The sequence below is a fragment of the Bubalus kerabau genome, chromosome 4 (assembly GCF_029407905.1).
Source record: "Bubalus kerabau isolate K-KA32 ecotype Philippines breed swamp buffalo chromosome 4, PCC_UOA_SB_1v2, whole genome shotgun sequence".
Classification (NCBI taxonomy): Eukaryota; Metazoa; Chordata; class Mammalia; order Artiodactyla; family Bovidae; genus Bubalus; species Bubalus kerabau.
In genome coordinates, this window is record NC_073627.1 from 56,761,043 (window position 1) to 56,787,622 (window position 26,580).

A 26,580-nucleotide genomic window follows, 5' to 3' on the forward strand; every position below is an offset into this window, starting at 1 on the left:
GTGAGTGGGGCGCTCTCTGCCCCTTTCTGAATTCTATGGCAGAAGCTTTCTCTCTTTTTCACTGTAATAAAACTTTTTCCGAAGTTCTGAGTGCCTGAAGCTGTGTCTCTGGTCCCAAAGCTAAATTCTCTACTTCAGAGATGACGAATCTGACATCATTCACCAGAAGCTATAAATAGCAAACCCCAAGCAAGATATTTTTTAAAAAAGACACTTAGGCACATCATCATTAAAACGCTGAAAATCATAAAGAGATAATCTCAAAACTCACCAGAGGAAGTAAAAAACATTCAACAAACTGTGGAAAATTCTTAAAGAGGTTTGAATACCAGACCACCTTATCTGCCTCCTGAGCAACCAGTATGCAGGTCAAAAAGCAACAGTTAGAACTGGACATGGAACAACAGACTGGTTCAAAATTGGGAAAGGAGTACATCAAGGCTGTATATTGTCACCCTCCTTATTTAACTTCTATGCAGAGTACATCATGAGAAACACTGGGCTGGAAGAAGCACAGGCTGGAATCTAGATTGCTGGGAGAAATATCAATAACTTCAGATATGCAGATGACACCACCCTTATGGCAGAAAGTGAAGAGGAACTAAGAAGCCTCTTGATGAAAGTGAAAGAGGAGAGTGAAAAAGTTGGCTTAAAATTCAACACTCAAAAAAATAAGATCATGGCATCCAGTCTCATCACTTCATGGCAAATAGATGAGGGGAAAATGAAAACAGTGACAAGTTTAATTTTCTTGGGCTCCAAACCCACTGTGGACAGTGACTGCAGCCATGAAATTGAAAGACGCTTGCTCCTTGGAAGAAAAGCTATGTCAAACCTAGAGAGCATATTAAAAAGCAGAGACTTCATTTTGATGACAAAAGCCTGTCTAGTCAAAGCCATGGTTTTTCCAGTAGTCATGTATGGATGTGAGAGTTGGACTATAAAGAAAGCTGAGTGCCGAAGAATTGATGCTTTTGAACTGTGGTGTTGGAGAAGACTCTTGAGAGTCCCTTGGACTGCAAGGAGATCCAACCAGTCTATCCTAAAGGAAATCAGTCCTGCACATTCATTGGAAGGACTGATGCTGAAGCTGAAACTCCAATACTTTGGCCACCTGATGCAAAGAGCAGACTCACTGGAAAAGACCTTAAGGCGGGAGGAGAAGGGGGTGACAGAGAATGAGTTGGTTGGATGGCATCACTGACTCAATGGACATGAGCCTAAGCAAACTCCGGGAGACAGTGAAGGACAGGGAAGCCTGGTGTGCTGCAGTCCATTGGGTCACAAAGAGTCAGACATAAGTCAGCAACTGAACAAGAACAGCATGGAAGCCCCAGTACAAATGAACGTTGATGTCTCATCAGAAACAACAGAGGCCGAAGAGAACAGGATGACATCTTTAAAGCGTTGAAAGGAAAGTCAACCAACAATTATATATTCTGTGAAACGACCCATTAAAAATGAAGATGAAAAAAAGACACTTTCAGATCAATAAAAGATGAAAGAATTGCCAGCAGTTCTGCACTACAGGATATGCAGCAGTAAACTTGCCATCGGAAGGAGGAAGAGTATGGAAATAGTGAATTTGTGGAGAATAGATCTATCTTTTATGTATAACTGTATTTTCCTTTGAGAGGTGATTGCTTAAAGTAAATGTAATAATATAATACTGTTAAAAGATTAACTGAGGAACATTAAACTTGTGAAGAGTTCGTTGGAGAAAACGATTTAAATCAGGCAGTGCCAAACTGAAAGTGGTTAGAGGGCACGCACTCTACCAGCAGGGACGAAGGGAAAGGCTCCCACAGGGCAGACACAGGAGCAAAGCAAGGGGGTCGCTTAACTGGTTTTAGTTTGGGCAGTTGCATTATTTGGGAAAAGTCTAGTTAGTGGAGTTTGTGATTGGTTGCTTTCAAGTGTTGATTTCTTAACCTTGAGGTATTTACAGAAATTGACTCTGGCTTAGGTTGTGGCTTGCTTACGTTGGCTGCCAAAGCATGGGAGTCACCCTAGTCTAATGACTTCCTTGTTTAATGACTTTCACAGTACTGTGCAGTTATTAGGTATGTATATGTAAAATGCATGTGTACTCGGTCGATAAGTCATGTCAGGCTCTTACATGACAATAGCATAAGAAGTGGTAAATAAAATTTTAATGTAATAAGACTGTAACATTTTATATATTTATTCATTTTAATATATTCATTATAAACAGACTGTGATAAATTAGGGCTGCATATTAAAATCCTTAGAATAACCATGAGAAATATAATAAAAAGAAGGGATAGTTAGGGAGTCTGGGATTGACATGTACACACTGTTATATTTAAAATGGATAACCAACAAGGACCTACAGTATATAGCACAGGGAATGTGCTATGTTATGTCTGGTCAATGTTATGCAACAACCTAAATGGGAAAATAACTTGAAAAATGATAGATACATGTATAAATGAATCACTTTGCTGTACACTGAAACTAACACAACTGTCAACCAGTTATACTTGAATATAAAATAAAAAGTACAAAAAAAAAGTATAAGCAAAAGGCCAAAAGAGAAACGAAAAAGAAATGTACAGCATCTTTGATTAGTCCAAAAGAAGACTAGAAAAGAGGAAAAACAGAGAAAACCCAAAGAAACAACCAAATACAAGTAACATTTTGGTACATTTCAAGTCAATAAGCACGTTAAATTCAAATGGACTAAACACTCTAATTAAAAGGCTGAGATTGTCAGACTCGATGTAAAAGGAAGACTCAACTATGTTCAATCTACAGGACATACTTGAAACATAAAGACAGAGAGAAACAGAAATTAACAGGTTAGAAATCTATACCACGCAGGTAGGAAGATAAGAAAACTATTTGCCTATACTGACATTGGACAAAGTGGACTTTTTTTGTTTTTTAAATGATGTATCATCTATTTATTTATTTGGTTGCACTGGGTCTTCGTTGTGGCATGCAAGATCTTGGTTGCATCATGCAGATCTTCTGTTGTGGCGCATGGATGCTCCAGCGGTGGCGTGTGGACTGGAGTTGTGGTGCCTGGGCTTAGTTGCTCTACCGTATGTGGGATCTAAATTTCCCGACCAGGAATTGAACCCACATCCCCAGCAGAGAAGTCCCAATAAAGTAGATTTTAAGAGAAAGATTATTATGAGACATAAATGTGGACTTTCAAGGGGTTAAATACCACGAAACATATAAAAACCTTAATGTGTATGTACTCGTATTAATTTCCTAGGGTTGCCATTACAAAGTACCACAAACTAGGAGACTTAGAACAAAAATTTATTCACTCACAGTTCTGGACGCTGAACGTCTGAAATCAAGGAATCAGAGGGCCATGCTTCCTCCGGAATCTGTAAGAGAGGCTCCCTTCTTGCCTCTTCCCAGCTTATGATGATTTTCCAGCGATCTTTGGTGTCCCTTGGCTTTCGGCTACAGCAGTTGTCTCTGTCCTCAGTGTCATCTGAGTTTGTCTTCACATGGCATTTTCCTACCTTATGCCAAATTAGGGCCACCCTAATGACCCCATCTTAATTGATTACATCTGCAAAACCCTATTTCCAAATAAGGTCATATGTATAGACACCAAGGGTTAGGACTTCAACATATATTTTGTAAGGACACAACTCAATGCATAACAGTACCTAATAACAAAGTTTCAGAATACATGGGGGGAGGGGCAAATACAAAGTAAGAAACAGACAAGTTTATCATCACATAGACGAAATTAACATCGTGTCTGTCTCAACATATTTCAAAAGACAAACATCTTAATAGAGCTGACTAAAATGGAATTAAATTAGAAATTAATGACAAGATATCCAGGAAAGCACTAGATATTCGGAAATGAAGCCATATCCTTATAAGTAATTACAAAGAAATTACAATAACAAAGGAGAAATTACAAAGGAAATTAGAAAATATTTTGAATGAAATAACAATGAAAATACACATATCAAAACTTGTGGACTATAACTAAAACAATGCATAGAGGGAGATTTATAAACATTTATATTAGAAAAGAAAGTTAAACAATAATGATCTGATGTTCCAACTTCATAAACTTGAAAAAGAAGAGCAAACTAAACCAAAAGTAAATAGAAGGAAATAATAGCTATGAGAAGAAATCAATGAAAAAAACAGCAAGTAGAGAAAATTAAAGCCAAAAGCTGGTTCTTTGAAAAAATTAATAAATTAATAATCTAGTAGATGGAGTAACCAAGAAAAAAGAAAGAAAACACAGATTACTTATATCAGGAATGAAAGAGGGGTTACTGCTACAGATTCTGCTGCTGCTGCTGCTGCTAAGTCGCTTCAGTCATGTCCAATTCTGTGCGACCCCATAGACCAGCCCACCAGGCTCCCCCGTCCCTGGGATTCTCCAGGCAAGAACACTGGAGGGGATTGCCATTTCCTTCTCCAATGCATGAAAGTGAAAAGTGAAAATGAAGGCGCTCAGTTGTGTCTGATCCTCAGCGACCCCATGGACTGCAGCCTTCCAGGCTCGTCCGTCCATGGGATTTTCCAGGCAGGAGTACTGGAGTGGGGTGCCATTGCCTTCTCCGCCAGATTCTACTGACATTAAAAGAGTTATATGGTAGAAATAAAGACCTCTGAAAATTCTGCCTCTATAAAAGAAAACTAGCAAAAATTCTCAGGATAAACGTTTTTAGCACTATAAATTAGCAAAAAGCTTGCAACAATTCAGAAAAATGCTTACTCAAAGAAAGTGGCTGAATCTTGGTAAGAACAGCAAGTTTTGTGGGGTTTTAACTTGACCTTTTCCCAATATCCCCACCCTAGTTCCATGGTAGTCTAAAAAAGTAATGGTCTGCAGGTAACTCCTTAGAAAACACTGGGACTGGTTTTAGACACTTAAGGAAATTCATATCTAATTGTTAGCTGATTACGAAGCTAAACAAGCAGAGTTTAGAGCCACACATGACAAAGAATACAGACTTTACAGAATTAATTCAGAAAAAGTCACTAAACAAATAACAACAAATGGCCACAGCAACAAACCCCGGGAATGGGGGAATCTGGTGTCCACAGTGCCACACTGTATTATTTTAAATGTCCATGTCCAGTTTTGAACAAAAAATTGATGACACATACAAAGAAGAAGTCACGGCCCATACAAGGAAAAAGAAACAGAAACTGTCCCCGAGTAAGCACAGATGTTGCACTTTCTAGATAAAGTCTTTAAATCAGTTATGCAAAATATGTTCCAAGAACATTAGGAAATCATGTCTAAAGAAATAAAGCATGAGAGTGATGTCTCTTTACTATATCAGTATGGAAACAGAAATTATTATTATTTCTTAAAAAGAACCAGATCAAAATTCTGGTTTTGGAAAGTACAATAACTGCAATGAAAAATTCACTAGAGGGACTCAACATCAGACTTGAGCAGGCAGAAGAAAGAATTCATGAATCTGGACATAGATTAATTGAGACAATCCAGTTGGTGAAGCAGAAAAGAAAAAGAATAATGAATACAGGCTCAAAGACCTGTGAGATATCAACAAGCTCTTCAACATACACATGATGGAAATTCCTCAAGGAGAGGAGAGAGAAGGAGGGAGGAAAGAATACTGGAAGAAATAACAAAAGAATAAGACAGTTTACTTGAAAATATTTAACACAGTAATTGGGAAGTTGTTTAGTTGCTGAGTCACGTCCAACTCTTTTGTGACTCATGGATTGTAGCTCACCAGGCTTATCTGTCCATGGAATTTCCTAGGCAGGAATACTGGAGTGGGTTGCCATTTCCTTTTCTAGGGGATCTTCCCAACCCAGGGATCCAACCCGTATTTCCTGCACTGGCAGGCGGGTTCTTTGTGGCTGAGCCACCAGGGAAACCCAGTAATGGAGATACTGAAGTGCAAACGATATATGACATAAAAATAGGTAGTGAATGGCAGATATGAATGGCAGATATAAATCCTATTTCTTAGGAATTTAGAGACTTCCCTGGTGGCTCAGACCGTAAAGTGTCTGTCTACAATGCGGGAGACCTGGGTTTGATCCCTGAGTGGGAAAGATCTCCTGGAGAAGGAAATGGCAACCCACTCCAGTATTCTTGCCTGGAAAATCCCGTGGACGGAGGAGCCTGGTGGGCTACAGTCCACGGGGTCCCAAAGAGTCGGACACGACTGAGTGACTTCACTTTCTTAGGAATTTAATGTAAATGGGTCAGATGCTCCAATTAAAAGGCAGAGATTGAAAGGATCACAAAAAAACATGATCTGACCATATACAGTCCACAAGAACCATACTTTCGATTCAAGGACACATATAGGTTGAAAATAAAAGGACACAAAAAGAGAAACTATGCAAATAGCAACCAATAACAAGATAGACCACATTTGGGTCTCAATAAACTTAAAGGACTGAAATAATACAAAGTATATTCTCTCTCCATAATGGAATGTATTTAGGTAGGTCTTAGTAAATAGCCACTGCATGGAATTTGTTAATAACGCCATGTCCCTCCTAATGTTATTCACTGACTAATCAGCCTTTCTAAACTTCTCTTCCTGGAAGGCGAGTTCTACATGCATTCTGGCATGAGTCAGGTCACCTCACCCACAAGAGCTAGGTCAGAGGGAATTTGATAATGTTTATTTCCTGGAAAATGCTCCCCATGGGGGACAACAGTTTATAGTAGGACATGCTTGGTTTTTGGAATCATAGTCTGGATACCAATAATCATTACCTTAGACAAGTTATTTCTCTCCCTAAGCCTCAGCTTTCTCGTCTGTACCATAAGGTATTTATACCTCAAGGATTTAGATGCTAAATAAATAAATCTTAATTTCCTACCCTCTTCAGTCTTCTTTTTCTCAGGCAAATAACATCGTAATATGCAAGAGAAGAAATGGGGTAAATTGTCCTGGAGCAATAGAGTTAAAGAAAGCTGGAATTAGGATGTTGAATAAAGCAATCTTGAGCTAGTACCCCAGTCCTCTTTTGTATGAAACACGTGACCCTCATCTATAAAATGGACATAATGACGTCCCTCCTGTAGTGCTAACAAGGATTATGGGCGATTATAAGGATATCTATGACTCGCCTAGCACCCAGAGGTACTGATAAATGGTAGTGATCAGAATTAGAAGCTGCCTTTCCTCCCTTTTTGGTGCCCACCCTGTCCCCAAAGTAAACTCCAGTTCACTCCTCCCAAAGCATTACCTTTCCTTTCGCTCCGCATCTCCTCTCTTGAACACGTCTCCCCTAATGTACACACACTTGTCCTGCACCGAGGCTAGAGCAGCCAGGGAAACAAAGCTACAATTAGAAGAAAATAACTAAATAAACAATTTTGAGAACAATGTCTCAAAATTATATTTGTGTGCGTGCACAGGCGCGCGTGAAAGTGGGTATGTATGAGACAGGAGATTTTTGTTGAGACTGGGGAATCTCCAAACTCCAGGAAACTAGAAGGCGGGGTGGGGCGTAGAGGGGAAAGCGTGTTACATCGTCCGGCTGGGAAAGAAATCGTTAAGTTGAAGCCTCAGTGTGTGATCACGAGTTCCAGCCTGCGGAGATCGTGTTGCCCAAACGCCAGGGCCCAGAACCAGGGAACAGAAAGGAAGGATGAAATAAATAAAAATTTAAAAATGCAGAGAGTCGCGGGCCACCCCGGAAGCCCTTGCTGTAGCTTTTTTCACAGGTCCGTCCGATAAACCCGCCTGGCTCGCGGGGGCGGCTGGCGTCCGGCCGGGCTCCCCGAGGGCAGGGACCCGCGCAGGCGCGTCCCCCCGGGGGCCCCGGCGCGCCCGGGACCTGGGGTTCATTCCTCGCGACGCGCCCGCTTCCTCCTCCGCCGCGCGGCCACGGGAACGGCCCGGGGGCCGAGAGGCCGGCCTGAACGCCCGGGGTCCGGCACTGCGCGCCCCGCGCCCACCCAGCGCCCGTCGCCGGGGCCCGAGCGCGGCGGGCGGGACCTCGGGGACCCCGGGACGCCCCCGCCCGGGGCGCCCCGCCTGCCCCACGTGACTTCCTGGAAGCCGGGGCCCCGCCTCGCCTCTTGGTTTCGTTTCCTCGGCGGCCTCGGGGCCACTGCGCCGCCGCATCCCCGCACGTCCCGTCGGGCGCCCGCGACACACCATGGCGGAGCTGTGCCCGCTGGCCGAGGAGCTGTCGTGCTCCATCTGCCTGGAGCCCTTCAAGGACCCGGTCACCACGCCGTGCGGCCACAACTTCTGCGGCGCGTGCCTGGACGAGACTTGGGCCGTCCAGGGCGCGCCGTATCTCTGCCCGCAATGCCGCACCGGCTTCGCCGCGCGGCCGCAGCTGCGCAAGAACACGGTGCTGTGCGCGGTGGTGGAGCAGTTCCTGCAGGCCGAGCAGGCCCGGCCCGCGCTCGCCGCCGACGACTGGACGCCGCCCACCCGTGCCGCCGCCCCCAGCGCGGCCGGCCAGGTGGCCTGCGACCACTGCCTGCAGGCCACCGCCGTGAAGACGTGCCTGGTGTGCATGGCCTCCTTCTGCCAGGAGCACCTGCGGCCGCACCTGGACAGCCCCGCCTTCCAGGACCACCCGCTGCAGCCGCCTGTCCGCGACCTGATGCGCCGCAAGTGCGCCAGGCATAACCGCTTGCGGGACTTCTTCTGCCCCCAGCACAGCGAGTGTATCTGCCACGTCTGCCTGGTGGACCACAAGACCTGCTCGCCTGCGCCCCTCAACGAGGCCAGCACCGACCTGGAGGTAGGGGGCGGTGGGCGGCGGTGCCGAGAGGCAGCCTGGGCCGGCTGGGTGGCTCACAGGGCCCCGCTGTGGGCAGTGTGGCCGACCAGGCGGATTCCCGTGGGGGCGGTGGAGGGGCACCCTCAGGCCTTGCAGTGCCTGAGATGGGGGCAGGGGCACAGCCAGTGTCCTGGTAGAAGGGGTCATGAGAACATACAGTCCTCGTATTCGTGGCTCACCCCACTCACCCATTTTACAGAGGGAACTAACTACTTAAGACACAGTTGATATGTTGTTTGCATTAAGCCTAGCAGTTATCTGGGGGTCCCCTTGTGGCTCAGATGATAGAGAATCTGCCTGCCATGCTGGAGACTCAGCTTCTATCCCTGGGTTGGGAAGATCCCCTGGAGAAGGGAATGGCAACCCACTCCAGTGTTCTTGCCTGGAGAATTCCATGGACAGAGTAGCCTGGCGGGCCACAGTCCCTGACGTCTCAAAGAGTGGGACATGACTGAATGACTACACTTTTACTTTAGCAGTGGTCTGACATGTTTAGTAGAGGGTTTTGAACATCAAATATGAGGGCTAGAGGTTACCTCTGTTCTCTTAAGTTCCCCTGGCTCCCAGGTGGTGGGTATAATGAGTTGTTTACAGCTGAGGAAATAGGAAATGGACATTCAGAGAAGTTCCTTTCACTTGAGTTAACCCAAGTGGCCAAGTGGTCATTGGCCAGCTGGTCCGACATCATTGTTGCTGTTTCTCCTGGTGGATCAGCCTCAAAGCCAAGTCCTGGAATTCAGAGCACAGGACATTTCTGAGGTCATGTGAGATAAAGTCTTTGTGAGCCAGAGACTTCTGGTGACCAGGGAGGACCAACCACTATGAGGGGGAGGGTGGGCAGGGTCCCAGGAAGCCCTGGACAGGAGGCCCAGCCGCACACTTGCTGTGCCCTTTCTCCTGCCTGAGCCACTTTAAATCATGGGGCTGGTCCTCATCAGCAATGTGAGGAGGGGGATCAGGGCCCTTCTTGGTCTGAGATGGTTTCAGTGGTTGCCTGAGGTTGGCCCTCGTCAGCAATGTGAGGAGGGGGATCAGGTGGATTCCTCAGGGCCCTTCTTGGTCTGAGATGTTTTCAGTGGTTCGTGGACCCTGATGTCCCGTCTGGAATGGAGGCAGAGGCTGAACAGGTGTAGTCCCACTCCCTTTCCTTGCTTCAGTCAAACTTCAGGGTGAGGCCTGGGTTCTTTTCTCTCTCCCAGGCTCTCAGGGAAAACCGGGACTGTCCTTGTTTTGTCTAAGGAGATGGGAAGCCTGGGGACCTTTGCAGTGGCTCCACGGCTCGGGGGCAGGTGCTGTTCTGGCCTGGGCAGGACCCTCCCTGCCTCGTCTGCCTGTCCAGGCTGAGCTGGGTTCCTGCGGCCTGCTTCCCTGAGTCCCTCAGGCCTTGCCTGGCGTTGACCTGGGAGGTACAACTGTCTCAGGCCCAGCCCACTTGGGTCTCCACCTGTTATAGGAAAGAACCTGCCTGGCCTTCAGAGCCTGGAGGCCTGCTCTGCGTACATCAGCTGTGGTTCAGGGCAAGTCTTTGCATTTCTCTTGAGGGTCAGCTTCTTCATCCCTAAAATGGAATTAATAGCATTCCCTCTGCACATCCAAGAGTGGCCAGGAGGCTCCATGGGGCTGAGCTGTTTGGGAAGTGCTTCTTAGGCAGGCCCCAGGGCCCAGCTGGTTGACTCGGACTCTGACCAGAGCTGAATGTTGAGACCTGGGTTTGAATTCTGGCTCTACTTCCTGGCTGGGAACCCATCAAAGGGCCCAATAATGATGCCTATCTGAGGAGGTTGTTGGGAGGATTAATGAGGTGATCCATAAATGGCGGGTTTTGTTTATTTGTTTTAAACATAGCTGTCAATCCGCCTTCAGTGTAGGAGACTCAGGTTCAATCCCGGGGTCGGGAAGATCCCCTGGAGAAGGGAATGGCTACCCAGTCCAGTATTCTGGCCTGGAGAATTCCAAGGACAGAGGAGCCTGGCAAGCTACAGTCCATGGGGTTGCAAAGAATCAGACACGACTGAGCAACTAACACTTCACTTCTTAGCTTTTAGGCTGTGTATTTTTTTTTTTTTTTTTCTTTTCAGTTGACAGAGATCAGAGTTGCTTTTTAAAAAAAAATAGTCATTTTAAGTTTTGGCTCTGACGGTCTTAGTTGCAGAGCACAGCCTCTCAGGATTAGTTGCTTCTTGGCATATGGGATCTTAGTTCCCTGAGCAGGGATTGAACCTGTGTCTCTTGCATTGGAAGGTGGATTCTTAGCCACTGGACCACCAGGGAATTCCCCATGCGTGGCATTTTTATAGCTCGCTAGCAGCTCCTGCTAACATTTCTGTTACTCAGAAACTCCCCGAGGAGAGTTTGCTGCATGGAGGGTGTTAGACTGCTCAGATTTTCTTCTTCTCAGAACGTGTGGGCCTGAGGACTTGGGAGGCCTAGATCTGCTCAGAAGGCCTGCTAGCAGTTCTTATCCAGGAGGCAGAAGGCAGGGAGGGGCAGAAGGACCCGTTGTAGTCTGGTCTGGAGCCACAGCTTCTACTCGACCTCCAGGGCCTGGAGCTGAAATCTGCGCCCAGATTATCTGTATGCCATGCACACTCAGCTTTTTAATCTTTTTAACAAGCCTTGCCTGCCCTCCATCTCTTGGCCTGCTGCGTCCTTTAACCCGGCGGCCCCCCACCTTTTTGGCAGGCAGCAGGAAATGGTTTCGTGAAAGACAGGGAGAGGTGGTTCAGGCAGTGTGGGGAGCGGCAGATGAAGCCTCGCTTGCTCGCCTACTGCTCACCTCCTGCTCTGCGGCCCGGTTCGTGGCAGGCCTTGGACCAGTACCAGCCTACAGCCCAGGGTTGGGAACTCCTGCTTTAACCCGTCTCCTTTTCCAGCCCTGCTGCTGGTCAGTACTGGCGGCAGAGCCAGCCCAGCTGGGTTTGATCACTGGTGTAGGGTGGACTCAGGACTCTGGTGCCTACTTGGAGGACCGAAGTCCCCAGCCTGTAAAGGGATGCTTAGAACTTTGAAAAGTTCCCTGTCCTTGATTAGCTGCTCTCAAAGGCCTTGGGTGGCTTTCCTTTGGTCTATAGCCATGTGGGCCCCTGTGTACCAACAGGGACTGTTGCATGCTTTTGATTAATTTGTGTAAAATCTTTCAAGATATGGTGAGGGACAGGGAGGCCTGATGTGTTGCAGTCCATGGGGTTGTAAAGAGTCAGACACGACTAGGAGACTGAACAGCTACAAGAATGACCACTGAGAGTGGGTCTTGGAAACAGTTGGCAGCCCCCAGGAGTCCTGAGGTCTCTCCAGGTCTGAGACCCGTGAGGCTGGATGTGCCCAGGGCTGGCCTTCTGCCTTTGGCCGCAGTTTATCTTGGCCACTGCTAGAGGCTGGGTCAGAGGTTATTGTCACAGAAGTCATATCTGAAACACCATGAGTGACTTGGGCTTTCGAGGTTGAGTTAGTGTGGCCTTGGTTTGTGCTTCCAGCCTTTCCATGTGACTGTCACTGGGTTATTCAAATCCAGAGTGAAGGTCAGTGACCTGGGAGAGCCAGAGGAGAGGAAGGGAAGGCCAGAGTATTGTTGAGCCAGCTAGTTAAGGGACGTGCATTTTTTTCCCCTAGAAATTTCCTGTGTGCTCAGTTTGGACGTAAGTCTGTTATTGTAATACCAGCATCTTGTACACTAGTTAATAGTGATGTGGCCTAGGTAAGCCCCTTAATTATTCTGCTTCAGTGACGTCATCTGTTAGGGCGGATAATCCCCTACCTCCTAGTGTTGTTTTTAGCTTTACAAAGTTAATATGTGAAAAGTACTAGAACAGTGTCTGACTTGGAGTAAGTTCATGACCAACACCAGCTGCCGTTATTACGGTGGAGGTGGTGGTGATTTTCCTACCCATTTCTACACTGCAGCATTTTGCCTGAGTTGGGTGCAAGTCGGCTGGTGATTATGAAAATTTACGAAAATACTCGGGGGCTTCGGGTGGCATTAGCTGCCTTGGTGCATCGAAACGTGACCTGGGGCATAGCGATTCTGAATCACCCTAGTTCAGTTTCAGGGACTGAGCTGGTTTGCCGCCGGTTCATCCTTATTCCAGGGTGTCTCCCTTGGAGGGCTTGGTCTGTGGGGCTTATCAGGTGAACCTTGGACTTTGGTTTTTGTCTCCCTGCCTCTCTGAGGCGCACAGAGGCTCTCCCAGCTGTGTTCTGGAACTGGCAGATGGCCCTGGGAGAACCCCAGATGCCAGGCTTATCTCTTTGGGTTTCCTTCTCCTGGATCTTAACTGTGTGATCCTCCCTTTCTTTGTTAATCCCCCATTGGTTTTCAGTAGGTCCCTCCTCCCCCAGTATTTTGTCTGCTTGCTGGTTGTTTGTAGTGGGAGGGTTGGTGTGAACAACTCCATTTGCCACTTACTGAAGCGGCTGTCTCAGCTCATTCTGTCTGGGTGAGCTTGGCCCCCTTGCTTTCCTCTCTGCCTCAGTTTCATCATCTGTAAAATGGGTTCTAGTGAAGAAGCTTGTAATAATCCAAGCTGACGTTTACTAAGGACGTTTGTCCTTGCTAAGATCCAGGCACTAGACTGAGGACTGACACTGCTTCAGTTAATTGTCCTTCTAGCCCTGCAGGGTAGGAACAGCTGCATCTATTTCCTGACCAGAGAAACAGGTGCGAGACAGTTGGACAGCTGAGAACTGAGTCTGCTCTGTCTAGCTCCAAGTCCTATCCTATAACTTCTTCACTGCGCTGTCCCCCTGAAAGGATGGAGGCAGTAAATACGAGAATGCATCAGAAAGCTGCAAGCAGGCGAGACTCGGGTGGTGGAAACAGCTGTGGGTCCCTGGTATTGGGCACTTCTGGGGGGCTGGGACAAGGTGTGTTCTTACCCGGTTCATTTTCTCTGCAGAACAAGTTGAGGCAAAAACTGACTGTCATGTACGGCCAGATCAATGGGGCGTCAAGAGCGCTGGAGGACGTGAGAGCCAGGCAGCAGGAGGCGCAGGTGGGTGACGGGGCACCCCGCCCCTCCGGGGAGGCGGGCACAGCTCTGGCATCCGAACAGCTCCTGTTGGGTCCACTCACAGAGTCAGAATTCAACAAAACATGCAAAAATCTACATGCCCAGAGAGATTCTTAATAGACTACGAGTCCAACCTGGCTGGGAGGAATCACTGAAAATTAAGGTTAAAACATAAAAAGTAATTACGGTTTAAGTGGGAGAGAAACAGGAAGCCAAAGCTGCATCTATCTATTTAGTTAGTTTTTGGCTGCGCTGCATGCAGCATGGAGCAACTTTTGTTCCCCAGCCAGGGATTGAACCCATGTCCCCTGCATTTGAAGCAGAGTCTTAACCACCAGACCACCAGGGAAGTTCCTGCATCCATTTGTTTGTAAAAAGTGTATTTGTCTTCTAGGACTACTGTAACAGATTACCACACACTTGGGTTTCAAGAAATGCAGTCTCTCACAGTTCAGTTCTCTGGTTGTTTGCAGGCAGAGGCTTGGTTTGAACGACCACATCTGCCACTTACTGAAGCCGCTGTCTCAGCTCGTTCTATCTTTGTGAACTTGACCCCCGTGCTGTCCCCTCTGCCTCAGTTTTATCATCTGTAAAATGGCCTCCAGGAGGCCAGTAGTCCAAACCCAAAGTGTCGACAGGGCCACACTCCTTCCGAAGGTTCTGAGGAAGAGTCTGTCCCCACCTCTCCAGCTTCTGGTGGCTTCTGGCATTCCTTGACTTGGGCCTGCATCATTCCAGTCTCTGCCCCCATCTTCACATCGCCTCCTCCCTCTGTGTCTGCTCTTGGTCGCTAATAAGGACACTTGCTAGTGGATCTAGAACCACCTGGGTAAGCAGGATCATCTTGGCTCCAGATTTCTACCTTAGTTACATCTGCATAGACTCCTTTTCTCAGTAAGATCACATTTCCAGGTTCTGGAACACGGATGTAACTTTTAGGGAGCCACCATTAAACCCATTACAGAAAGTGTAGGAAAAAAGACTGGAAGGAAATATAGTCAAGGAGCAGTACTGCAAGTGTTGGAGTGGTAGAATTATAGAGGTTTTTTTCCTCCAGGTTCATAATTTTTATAAGGTTACAGTGCTTTTATATTGAGAGAAGGTTTGATTTTTAAGCATCCTTTCTGGGGTGGCAGCATCTGATTTCATCACCACAGCTGTGGTTAGATTAGATGAGCTCTAGATTAGAATACTAGCCTGTGATACTGTGGTCATGTTGGCAAATCTCTGAGCCTTAGTTTTTCCATCTACTTCCAGAACCTCTTTCCGAAGGTGAGTTTGAGGTTTAAGTGAAAGAATGCAGATGAGAATACCTGTATTGACTGGCGGGCAGAGGCTAAGTTCTTGTAGCAGAGATACCCCTCCGAATCAGAGGCTTAAATAAGATAGCTGTGTGAGTTCCTCACTGTGACGGCTCAGGGCTGGACCTGAGTAACCCAGGCAGGCTATGGGATGGTCTGCGGCCTGTGACCCATCAGGCTTCAGGACCTTGCCTTCTTCCTGCCCTTCCTCGTCTCTGGCTGCCACTGGGACACCATTAGATCTTAGCTGTAGCTTGTGAGAAGGAGTGACAAGGGGGGAGAGTGTTGTGCTTGTCACTTTTGTTCACGTTGTGTAGGCAGCAGCGTAGTCACGTGACCAGCTGCAGGGGATGCTGGGAGATGTAGTCTGTGGCTGGGCAGCCGTGTGCCCATCTGAACCCAGGGGTGTTTTCTTACTGACAGGGGAGAAGGAGGATGACTACTCAGGGACATTGATAGTCACATTGGAAGTGGCAGGGTCAGGTACTGGTTTAAGAAGTAAATTGAATTCTCAGGAATTCCTGGTGGTCCAGTGATTAAGACTCTGAGCTTCCACTGTAGGAGGCTTGGGTTTAAATCCCTGGTAGGAAAACTAAGATCCTGAGTGTCGCATGGTGTGGCCCAAAAAAAAAAAAAAGTTGAATTCCAGTCTCCCTGGCCCTCTTGTGTGTGTTTCTCTTTGTCACGTTCGATTCTGATGAGGTGACCCAACCTGTAAAGGGAAACGGCAGCTTCTAGAGCAGTGCCGTCCAGTAGAAATATAAAGCGAACCTTATACATAACTTTAATCTGAATAATGCACGAGACTAGTTCTGTTAGTACATTTTGTTTAACTCAGTATATCCAAAGTGTTATTTTAATCAATATAAGGTATTAATGAGATGTTTCATACTCTTCTTATTTTATACTATCTCACATCTTAACTTGGACTGGCCGTAATTCAAGGGCACTTCAGCTGCATGTAGTGTAGCTCTAGAGGAAATTGTCTAGGGCAGCTTCATACCCTTTAAAAAAATTACTCATGAACCGCTTTCTAGCTTAAGAAGTAAAATATTGCCAAGGAGAATATAGGCCTGGCTTTGTCTTTCCCTTTTTGTATCCCTCGTCCTCTCGTCCAGAAGTCGCAGAGAGTCCATGGGGTCGCAAAGAGTTGGGCACAACGGAAGTGACTGAGTGCGCACATGTGCCATTCTATTTGTTTCTAAGTCTTGTGTCCGGTGCCTCTTACTGTGTGTCTTCTATAAGTTGTTTTTCCCTTATCATAGTTTAATATTCCATCCCAGGGAATAATTTTCAGTCTTCTACTGACTGACATTCAGCTTGTTTCCTTGATTTTGCTATTCAAACAGTGCTGCTTAGAGCATTCTCGGGTGTCTCAGGAGCAGAGTCTTTTTCTAGGGTACCTTCTTTGGACTCAATTGCTGGGTCCTAAGGTGGTGGTGGTGATGGTGGTGTTCAGTTGCTTAGTCACGTCCAGCTCTTTACGACTCCATGGACTGCAGCATGCCAGGTCTCCCTGTCCTTCACTATCTCCCCGAGTCTGCTCAAACTCATGTCTGCTGAGTTGATGATGCCATCCAAGCATCTGTCGTCCCCTTCTCCTCCTGCCCTCAATCTTCCCCAGCATCAGGGTCTTTTCAAATGAGTCAGCTCTTTGCATCAGGAGGCCAAAGTATTTGAGCTTCAGCAACAGTCCCTCCAAGGAATATTTAGGGTTGATTTCCTCTAGGATTTAGGTCATAAGGTATGAAATTCACTGATCTTGTCAGATTGCTCTCCAAAGTGGTTGCACCTGTCTGAATTCCCGTGAAGTCCAGGTGAGAGCTTGTGGTACTCCGTGTGTCAGGCCCAGCCCTTTAGCCCGTCTGATGGATGCCCTTTTGTTCTGGCCTCTCAGGACGCTGCACATAGGAAGGTGGACCAGCTGAGACAGGAATACCTGGAGATGAAGGCTCTCATTGATGCCTCCGAGGCCAGCGCCACAAGGAAGATAAAGGAAGAGGAGAAGAGGGTCATCAGCAAGTTCGACAACATTTACCAGATCATCCTCAAGAAGAGGAGTGAGATCCAGACCCTAAAGGAGGAGGTTGAACTGGCCCTGACTAAGGGGGACGAGTTTGAATTTCTGGAGGTGGGTCATGATGAGCACGTTGTTGAATCCTCTTTCTGCCTTGAATTACAGTGTGGAGCGGGACTCTCAAGGGGTTGGGGCGGTAAGAGGTTTTGGGACGCATCCCCGAGACACACAGGCTGTATTAGTTTTCTACGTTTTGTGACCACTTACCGCAAACTGCGTGGCTTAGAAGAAAAGCTGTCCGTTACCTCACACTCTGTGTGGCTGAGGCTGTGGTCTCACTAGGCTGTATGTTCCTTTTGGAGCTCAGGGTTGTCTTCTAAGCTGACATGCTTTTTTTTTTTTTTCCCACTGTGTAATTTTTCTTTATTAAAAGAGATTTGTTTCTCTGAAATGATAGATCTACTGTTTGAATTCATAGCTGGGATGAGATTCAATCAATACAGCCAGCAGTTTGTATCTGTTCAGCCTCTTTTCCACTTTTATCCTTCTGGATTGCCCCAGAGTTCTTCTTCCTGTTATTCACATCTGTCAGAATCTTAGCGACAACGTTATTAATTCCTTTTCAGCTTAAGCTCTCTTCAGCCAGTGTCTGGTCAAATCACTTGGAATAAGCAAGGTCATTGTGAATATATCCAGTCCTGATTGAGCTCCATCTTTGTGTACGGCTTAAACTCTTCATTCAGAGGGCTTCATACTCCCAGAAATTCACAAACTTCAGGGGAGTTTTAGCTCAAGACCCATTTTTCAGTATTTTCTACTCTTTGATGTCTCTCTTTTGCCTGTCTGACAAACACAGACAGAATACCTGTGTCCCTTGGACATCTCCCCCAAGACATGCATTTCTCTCCCCCTTAGAAAAGAGCCTAATTCTCTTTTGTTGGGTTCCAGTGTGTTTGGTACTGGTGGGTTCTAATAACTCATAAATAGGAAGTCTGACTGTCCTGTTGAAGAAAGGAGCATATTCTGCTGTTGCTGTTTCTAGTCGCTAAGTTGTGTCTGACTCTCTGGCAACCCCGCGGACAGTAGCCCGCCAGGCCCTTCCCTCCATGGGATTTCCCAGAGAAGCATGCTGGAGGGGGTTGCCACTTCCTTCTGGGGAAGCTCACATGCTTGTTGGCAGAGTTCAGTCCCTCGCGGTGCAGGCTTGAGGGCCCTGTGTCCTTCAGGTTCCTAGAGGCTGCCATGATTCCTCAGCATGTGGTCCTCTTTCGACTGGGCAGCTGGTTTCCTCAGAACCAGCTGAGAATTTCTCCTTCCGGGAAGGCCCACTTTCTGTTTTAAGAGCTTTTACCTGATTTGGTGAGGCCCACCCCGAAGAATCATCTTTCTGAAGAACTCAAAATCAACAGATTTGGGATCTTACTTACATCCGCAGTACTCCTTCAGTGTTTCCATGTAATGTAACCTACTCATAGGAGTGATACCCTTTCATACTCACTCTCCTGCCCTTAATCTGGGGGTGAGGATGTGTAACATGTGCGCCCAGGGCAGTCAGGAGGCTCGGGGTCCATCTTGGGATGCTGCCTGCATTAGGCCTCCACCTTCTTCCTCCCATCCCGCCTCTGCATGGTCCCCGGAAGTATCTTTCTACAGCATGGACACCCTTTCTGACTTTGTGTTCCTCCGCGTGGCCCATAGGGCCCTTGGTGACCTGCCTGCCTTTGCCAGCAGTCTTATCTCTTGCGAGCCACCCCCAGCCCATGCCTGGGGCTCTGACCACAGCAGGGTGCTCCTCTGAGGCCCTGAGTGTGGGCAGGGAACTCTGAGACTGGCCTCTGCCTCGTAAACCCTGTCATTTGTCCAGGGCAGCCCCGGTTCCCCCATCTTCTTGGGATCCCATTGTTTTCCCACTGCTGGTGATCCAGAGCATGTGACCTGCCTCTGCTCTCTCCCTTGATGACCTCAGTCTAGATGTGCTTGTTTCCTTGTCTGTTTCGAAGGCTGTCTGTGCCTTTCAAGAGGGGCCTTTTACCCTCCCAGTGTGTCTAGTGTACAGCAGAGTGCCAGGTACTCAACGGGTGTCTCTGGGAGCCCAGGTGACTGGGTGGCATGCTGCTTTGACACCTCAAAGGCCCAGATTCCACGTTCAGGTCCTGGGGAGGCACAGGAGTGCCCAGGAACCTTCTCTCCTGTGTGCAGGGTCTTCTAGCCCGCCTGGGCAGGATGGCATTTTCTTCTCACATGCTCACTCCTGTTTGTTGATCCAGTTGCCTCGAGCTCTCCCAGAAGGATTCTGAGTCCACGTCTGGGCCTCTTGATACCATGTGATCTGATTTGGTCTCCAAGCTTGGGAGACCTTCCGTAAGATTCTTCTCCTTCATTGGATGTGTGGCTGAATCCTGCAGGCCTCAGGGCCTTCCTGTTCTGTTTTCAGAACATGCATTCAGAGCTGGTCTTTGAGGGGCAATGGTGGTGGAAAGAGCATTATCCATGGGTCAGGAGGCCTGGGTCCCAGCTGTGTCCTTGGTACTAATCGGCAGAGGTCCTGGCAGGACACCTGTCATTTCTTGACTGCAGTTTTTCCCTTTGTAAGGTGAGGGCTCTTCCACCTCCAGATGGCTGTGTCTTAAAGGGGCACTTCAACCCCCAGCCACTTTTGAGAGGCTGATTAGACTTAGTGCCCACGGGCATGGGGAAGCTCGTTCCAGGGTTCATGAGGCCTGAGCCCGGGCCCTAGCTTCACCAGACCTGCCTGAACTAACCCCCTGGCTCATTGCAGAAAGCGACAAAGCTGCAGGGAATCACCACGAAGCCAGTCTTCGTCCCCAAGGTGGAGCTGAACCACGAGCTGATTAAGGAAATCTATCAGGGCACCTCTGACCTGAAGAATGAGCTGAAGCGGTGCCTCAGACAGCCCCAGGACAAGAAGCCTGAGGAGGTCACCATCCCAGGTAACTGTCAGCAGCCTCTCAGGCTTTCCACTGGGGTTCTAGAAACGGAATGTGTCCCCTCTGCGGTTCGGGAAGGGAAGTCCTGCTCTGGAGCAGTGGGGCTTGAGCTTCAGTTGTTACAAGACCACTACCCTCATCTAGGAGGCAGTGGGCAGTCTTCACCTCATCCTGAGACTGTAGCCATCCTTCCTAAAATGTCTTTTGTGGCCAGGTGTTATGAAAGGCTTTTCTGGATAGGCTTTTATTTGGTCTGAGTCTGAGGCTGGCTCAGATGGGCTGAATGGATTCTGGGTTGTCAGTGTTGTTTGGTAAGGAAGCGGCTAGTTTGGAGGTCAGAGAAACATGAAATTCTTTCTTGATACCCCCTACCTTGGGGCCTCCCGGGTGGCTCAGTGGTAAAGAATCCACCTGCCAAGCAGGAGACGTGGGTTTGATCCCTGGGTTGGGAAGATCCCCTGAGAAGGAAATGGCAACGCTTCAGTACTCTTGCCTGGAGAATCCGATGGACAGAGGAGCCCGGCAGGCTACAGTCCATGGGGTTGCAAAAGAGCTGGACACGGCTTAGCAACTAAACAACCGCCACCCCGTGCCCTTCTGCTCATATCCAGCCCCTTGTCAGATTTCTTCTTAAATATCTCCGGACTCAGCTCGTTCCACCGCAGCCACCTCATGCCTGCTCTCGGTTGAATCACCTGCGGCAACTTCCTAACCAGCTCCTCTGCAGCCGCTCCTGTCGCAGCTGGAGAGAGCGCCTCAGGATGACAGTCTGCTCTCCTGGCACCCTCTCCCCTGCCTCCTCTTTGGAGAATTTCCTTTGTTTAGATTGCAGACCACACTCTTGAGTCTGGCTGTTAAGCCCCTGCCTGATCAGGCCCCGTCCACCTCTCCAGCCCTGAAGCGGCCCCTTCCCCCCAGTACATCCCTTTACGCTCAGTTCTTCGAATATGTTAACCTCCCTGCCACAGGGTCTTTGTGCATCCCCCCCCAGCCACCTAGAGGGCTCAGACTCCACCAAGTGACTCTTGTCTCCCTTGGAGATCAGTTAAAACATTGACATTTCTCAGCCAACCTTCCCTGTTGCCACTCTGGCTCCTCAGACAAGGTCCCAGGTCCTTATCCTTCCTTGGGGCCCTTTTTGCACCTGTCATTTAAAAAAAACTTATATATTTATGTAGCTGCTTGGGTCTTAGTTGCATCATGCGGGCTCCTGCATCGAGGCGCACGGACCCTCTAGCTGTGGCTTGCAGGCCCTGGAGTGCCCAGGCTCACGGGCTTAGTTGCCCTAAGGCCTGTGGGATCTTAGTTCCCCAACCAGGGCTTGAACCCTCGTCCCCTGCTTTGCAGGGTGGATGCACTGGACCACCTGGGAAGTTCCTTCACACCTGTCGTTTTACTCCTCCTTGCCATCGCCCTCTGTCTCCCCTGCCAGCTTGTGATCCGTGAAAGCAGGGGCTGGGTCTGTTTTTCTTCCAGTACTGTCTCCAGTGCCTGGCACAGAGCCCAGCACACGCTGGGTGTTTGGTCTATAATCCAGGGAGCAGGCCTGAGTCCCAGCCTGGCTGGCCGAATGGCCCTGCTGAAGAGCCTCTGCAACCCGTGTGCCGTGGCCGTGGCCAAGGGGAAAGCTAATTTTGAGCATTAGCCCCGTGTGTTTGTTTTCCTGCTACACCTGTGCTCGCTGGCCTGGAGACAGAGTGGTGAGAGACTCCCGGGGGAAAGGAACCTCCTGGGCACAGCAGGCGCCTTGGTCTTGCCCCCTGGGTGAAGAGTCTTCCCCGCGGTTCGGGCGAGCAAGCACAGCTCGCAGACAGGTCAGCGGTCGTGGAGCAGGGTGCTGGCAGAGAAAAGACTCCACCCCAGTTACATTTTAAGGCAGAGAAGAGAGGGAACACACCAAACTTGTGTTTCTGTTGCCTCGTTTCTAGTGCTTGTAAGTGATCAGAGGGAAGGCTGGTGGGAATCACCTTTGTAAGCTCCCTGCAGCTGGCTGCCCTTCCACCGTGAGGCTGGCTCCTTGGCTGGGTGTGGAAGAGCCGCCTAAACTAACCTCTCCTTCTTTGGCCCAGGGGACGCTGGAGGACCCTGCGCACCACACACACCGAAGGCCCACCGGCCTGTGAAGAAGGCTGTGAGTAAGTAGTCGCACCTCCATCCCCGTGGGCGGCGGCAGCTGTGGGCATCAGTGCTCAGGCTGAGGCACCAGAGGGTGTCATGGCTCCTCCCGGGGGGCCCAGCCCACCCCGGGTTCTGGGTGGCCTGGAAGCATCTGGGGGCAAGTACCGACCGACCTGATGCGGGGAGGTTGCAGGGCTCCTGGGAGGACCAGCCATCAGCGCTGGATATTCCCACTGCTTGGGATGGCAAGGTGACCAAAGCTGGTTCGTCTTGAGAAATACTTAACGTGACGCCAAGTTCTGGCCTGGGGGGCAGCACCCCGAGCAGAGGCTGTCTCTCTTCAGTCCCGGGTGTGACGTGAGTCAGCCCTCACAGAGCTTCTCAGCCTTTTCTCCATTATTACCCTCTGCTTTTACCCCTCAAGCCCTTTTAGACAGAATTTTCATAATCACCCCATACATGAAGTTTAATACCCCACATATGGTGTGTCTATTTACATATGGTGCTTTGATCCAAAAAAGAAGATTTTTCCTTTCTTACCTCTCCCTGAGTCCCTAAAGATCAACTTTTGTCCTCCACTTTGGGGGTAATGGGCTGATGACTCAGATGGCACCTAACCTGCCTGCCATGCAGGAGACCTAGGTTCGACTCCTGAGTTGGGGAGATCCCTTGGAAAAGGGCATGGTAACCCACTCCAGTATTCCTGCTTGGAGAATTCCATGGACAGAGGAGCCTGGGGGGCTACAGTCCGTGGGGTCTCAAAGAGTCGGACATGACTGAGTGACCGTCATTTTCACTTTCACTTGGGGATTTTGGAACCCTTGTTGAGATGGGGGCTGGGTGCAGAATGGTCCTCAGGTTCCTCATCTGTCAAACGTAGAGCATAACGGCGTTGACCTCACAGGACTGTTGTGTGAGGTTTATGTGGGACACTGATGGTGAGAGCTCTTTAAAGGCCAGGCGTATGTCCCTGATGCTGAAGCTGAGACTCCAGCACTCTGGCCGCATGAAGTGAAAAGCCGACTCACTGGAAAAGACCCTGATGTTGGGGAAGATTGAGGGCAGGAGGAGAAGGGGGCAGCAGAGGATGAGATGGTTAGAAAGCATCACCGACTCAATGGACATGAATCTGAGCAAACCCCGAGAGACAGTGAAGGACAGAGGAGCCTGGTGTGCTGCAGCCCATGGGGTCACAGAGTGGGACAGAACTGAGCGACTGGACAGCAGCAATAAATGTCATCAAACTGTTGACCGAAAGAGTCGGTGAGGACGGAGGAGGGCTGCTCGCCGCCATGGGGTGGTGAGGGGCTGAGAGAACTCTGGGCTAGTTTTTGTTGTTGTTTGCTTGTCATTAGTATTTAGTGCTTGTCTTTGGCAGACAAGTGTGTGCTTTCGGAGTGGAGTGTAGCCCGGGGCTGGCATGCCTGGGACAGGGGAGGAGGGGGCCGTCAGGGGAGCCTGACACGTGCAGAGCACCCGATGTGAAGACGAGGTGACGCGCACTGCCAACCTGTGTCCTTCTCAAGGCTCGGGCCCAGAGAGCCTCCCTCCCACTGCCCGCCCCACCCCCCCCCCAAGCCTGCTCTGCATGCGCGAGCCGAGGATGCTGGCATCAGGCTGGCTCGTGGGTGGACTCGTCACAGTGTGGGTGAGGCTCCCGTGGTCACTGGGAGGGAGCCCTGTGCCCACAGCCGAGGTCACAGCCTGGAGTCCTCCCAAGATGCTGGTCCAGTGGGAGTCGCGGGGAGACGCAGGTGGGGAGATGGGGAGAGTGAAAATGACCCCTGAGACAGGGCTCTGAGTGAGAGGAAGGGGCGGCCAGGGGCCAGGTGGGGCCATGGGCGGGTCTGGTGGGGCTGGTCTGGAATGTGCAGGGTCCTCAGGCCGGCAGGGATGAGATCCAGGACTCCCCTTTTCATTTCAGTCGTGGTAGTGAAGAGTGGACCCGAAATCTTCCGGCCCTCCAAACTTGAGCAGGCATCAGAGTCCAGTGGCTCGTAACCCAGATTGTTAGTTTCAGCTGGTCTGAGGGGCCCGGGCCTTTGCATTCCTTACAGCTGCCCGGGTGATGCTGGCACTGCTAGCTTGGGGCACGTGCTTTGAGGATAGTTGTTTTAGCTAAACTCAGTCCCCATAGATACACACTGCAGGTACTTTATAAAGACTATTGTGATATCTGGCAAGCACATTTTTTTTTCTTTTTGGCTGGTTTTCTATGTGGGTTTTTTGTGTGTGTTTGTATTTGCATTTTTTCTTTTGTGGAGATATGATTTACCTACAGTAAAATGTCCAGATCTTAAAAGTAAAGTTAGATTAACAAACGCATGCATCTGTGTTGCTGCTGCTGCTAAGTTGCTTCAGTCGTGTCCAACTCTGTGCGACCCCATAGAGGGTAGCCCACCAGGCTCCCCTGTCCCTGAGATTCTCCAGGCAAGAATACTGGAGTGGGTTGCCATTTCCTTCTCCAGTGCATGAAAGCAAAAAGTGAAAGTGAAATTGCTCAGTTGTGTCTGACTCTTAGCAACCCCATGGACTGTAGCCCACCAAGCTCCATCCATGGGATTTTCCAGGCAAGAGTACTGGAGTGGGGTGCCATTGCCTTCTCCGATACATCTGTGTTACCATTACGCAAATCAGGATAAAGATTTCCATTTCACCAGGAAATCCATTCATGCTCCTTATAAGCCCCTCCCCACCAAAACCATGATATAGGACCGTAGATTAATTTGCCTGTTGACCCCCTTATATTTTTCAACTTAAAACATACTAGCTCTATTTGTATGGGTCACCTTCACATAGCGATTATTATTATGGTGTTTGAAAGTATGGTTGTGTCTGCTTTGAAACATCTTAATTCTGAAAATTTTGTTTTTCAGAAGAAGAGAAGAAGCCCAGGAAACCTGGTAAGTTATGCATTTCTGCATCTTTTAGTTCCTTGAGTGCCCGAGTGCAGAACTAAATGCCAGCAAGGAAAGCTGAGCTGTGGGCTGGTGTGTGTTGGGGGAGGGTCTGAGATGGGCATGGGCTCCATGACTTTGACTTGTGCTGGCCGCCGGGTCTGGGCTTGGGGGTGAGGGTAAGTGGACATGCATGAGATCAGTATGATGCATGTTGCCCTGTCTGGACTCTTGTGTCACCCTGGTGGTCCAGGTGTGTGTTTGTGGAGGCAGCTCTTGAGAAATAGTGTGGGAGGGATTCCAGGCCATCAGGTCACTCTGTTGTTTCCCCAACTCATACCTCTCTTCCCTTATCCCAGGCTCTGCCTTACTCAACAAGCCTCTCAGCTTTGGATCCTTGGAACACTTAGTGAATCCCAAACTAACTGTCCAGGACGGTGAGTTCTGGTGGGCCGTGGACAGTGGAATGCCTGCTCTGAATTTGTTTAGCAAATGGTTTTCTGTTCTTCCTCCAGGTGCAGCCAAAGCCCCTGCCGTGCCGCCGACCTCAGCATCTCTCAACGCCAAGGTGCTGGAGAACTTCCTAACCAAGTCCAGGCAGGAGCTCCTGGAGTGTGAGTATCTGCTGCCTTGCTTGTCCTTGCCTCTGTCTGGCGTGGTCAGCCTGTCCCCTGGAGGGTGTCCTTACTGCTCCTCTGTGGCTTCCAGCCTGCAAGTGGTGGCAGTTCCTTCCTCCAGGCCAGGCCTCGGGCCACCCATAGCTTCACCCACGGAGCACTCTCCGCTAATGCTTTCTTGCAGAAATCTCTCTCTGCAAAGTACGCTCTGGCCCTCCTTTCCCCACAGCCGCTGTGGGCGTGGTTCACCCCTTGCTGGTGCTGTGGGCGTGGTTCTGGCTCAGTAGGCGTGGTTCACCCATTGCTGGAGCTGTGGGCGTGGTTCTGGTGCAGTGGGCGTGGTTCACCCGTTGCTGGAACAGTGGTACCTGGTTATCAGGGCCGGCCTCCCTGGAGCTTCCTGGCTGGGAAAGGCCTCCCCTGCCCCCAACCCCCATGACTGATGCCGTGCTGCTGGGGGCGGTGCTGAGCCACATGTCTGTGGAGCCCCCTGCACTCTGCAGTACAGCTGTTTAAGCAGGGGAAAGGAGTTCTAGGGACTTAGGACATTCAGAGGACATTTTCCCAGGCCATTCATTTTGCCCTGGGGGAGGCCCAGGGCCAGGTGCAAAGTATCTTTCCCTGAGCCAGGGGGTGGCAGAGAGTCCTGGTCTCTAGCTTCCCAAATTCTCAAGCGCAGGGTTTTCCCTGTCTGCCCCGCTCTCTATCATTGGTCCAGGGTCCTCCGTGAGTGGAAGGGCAGGGAGGGCTTGTCCTAGGGAGGAGGTGGAGGCCAGGCTTGTGTCCTAATCAAGGATTCTATTCAGGTCATTGCTGTGCTTGGCAGACCTCAGTTGGCTGCCCGCTGCCCCCAGTTAAAGTCGAGACCCTTTGGCTCGCCACTCGTGGCTTCAGGGGTCCCTCTTCTCTTGCT

The 26,580-nt window shown here is 49.3% G+C and overlaps 1 protein-coding gene across 1 annotated transcript in view; it reads left to right on the forward strand.

Annotated features, from left to right (window-relative positions):
• The first annotated feature begins 8,065 nt into the window (after positions 1 to 8,065).
• Positions 8,066 to 26,580, forward strand: part of TRIM25 (tripartite motif containing 25) — a 32,584-nt gene continuing 14,069 nt past the window's right edge. The window contains exons 1-8 of the mRNA XM_055577561.1: positions 8,066 to 8,724; positions 13,656 to 13,751; positions 16,968 to 17,201; positions 19,867 to 20,038; positions 22,105 to 22,170; positions 25,030 to 25,056; positions 25,410 to 25,487; positions 25,566 to 25,664. Of these exons, the coding sequence (XP_055433536.1) occupies positions 8,125 to 8,724; positions 13,656 to 13,751; positions 16,968 to 17,201; positions 19,867 to 20,038; positions 22,105 to 22,170; positions 25,030 to 25,056; positions 25,410 to 25,487; positions 25,566 to 25,664 (1,372 nt within the window). The 5' untranslated portion in view covers positions 8,066 to 8,124. The remainder of the gene's footprint in view (positions 8,725 to 13,655; positions 13,752 to 16,967; positions 17,202 to 19,866; positions 20,039 to 22,104; positions 22,171 to 25,029; positions 25,057 to 25,409; positions 25,488 to 25,565; positions 25,665 to 26,580) is intronic.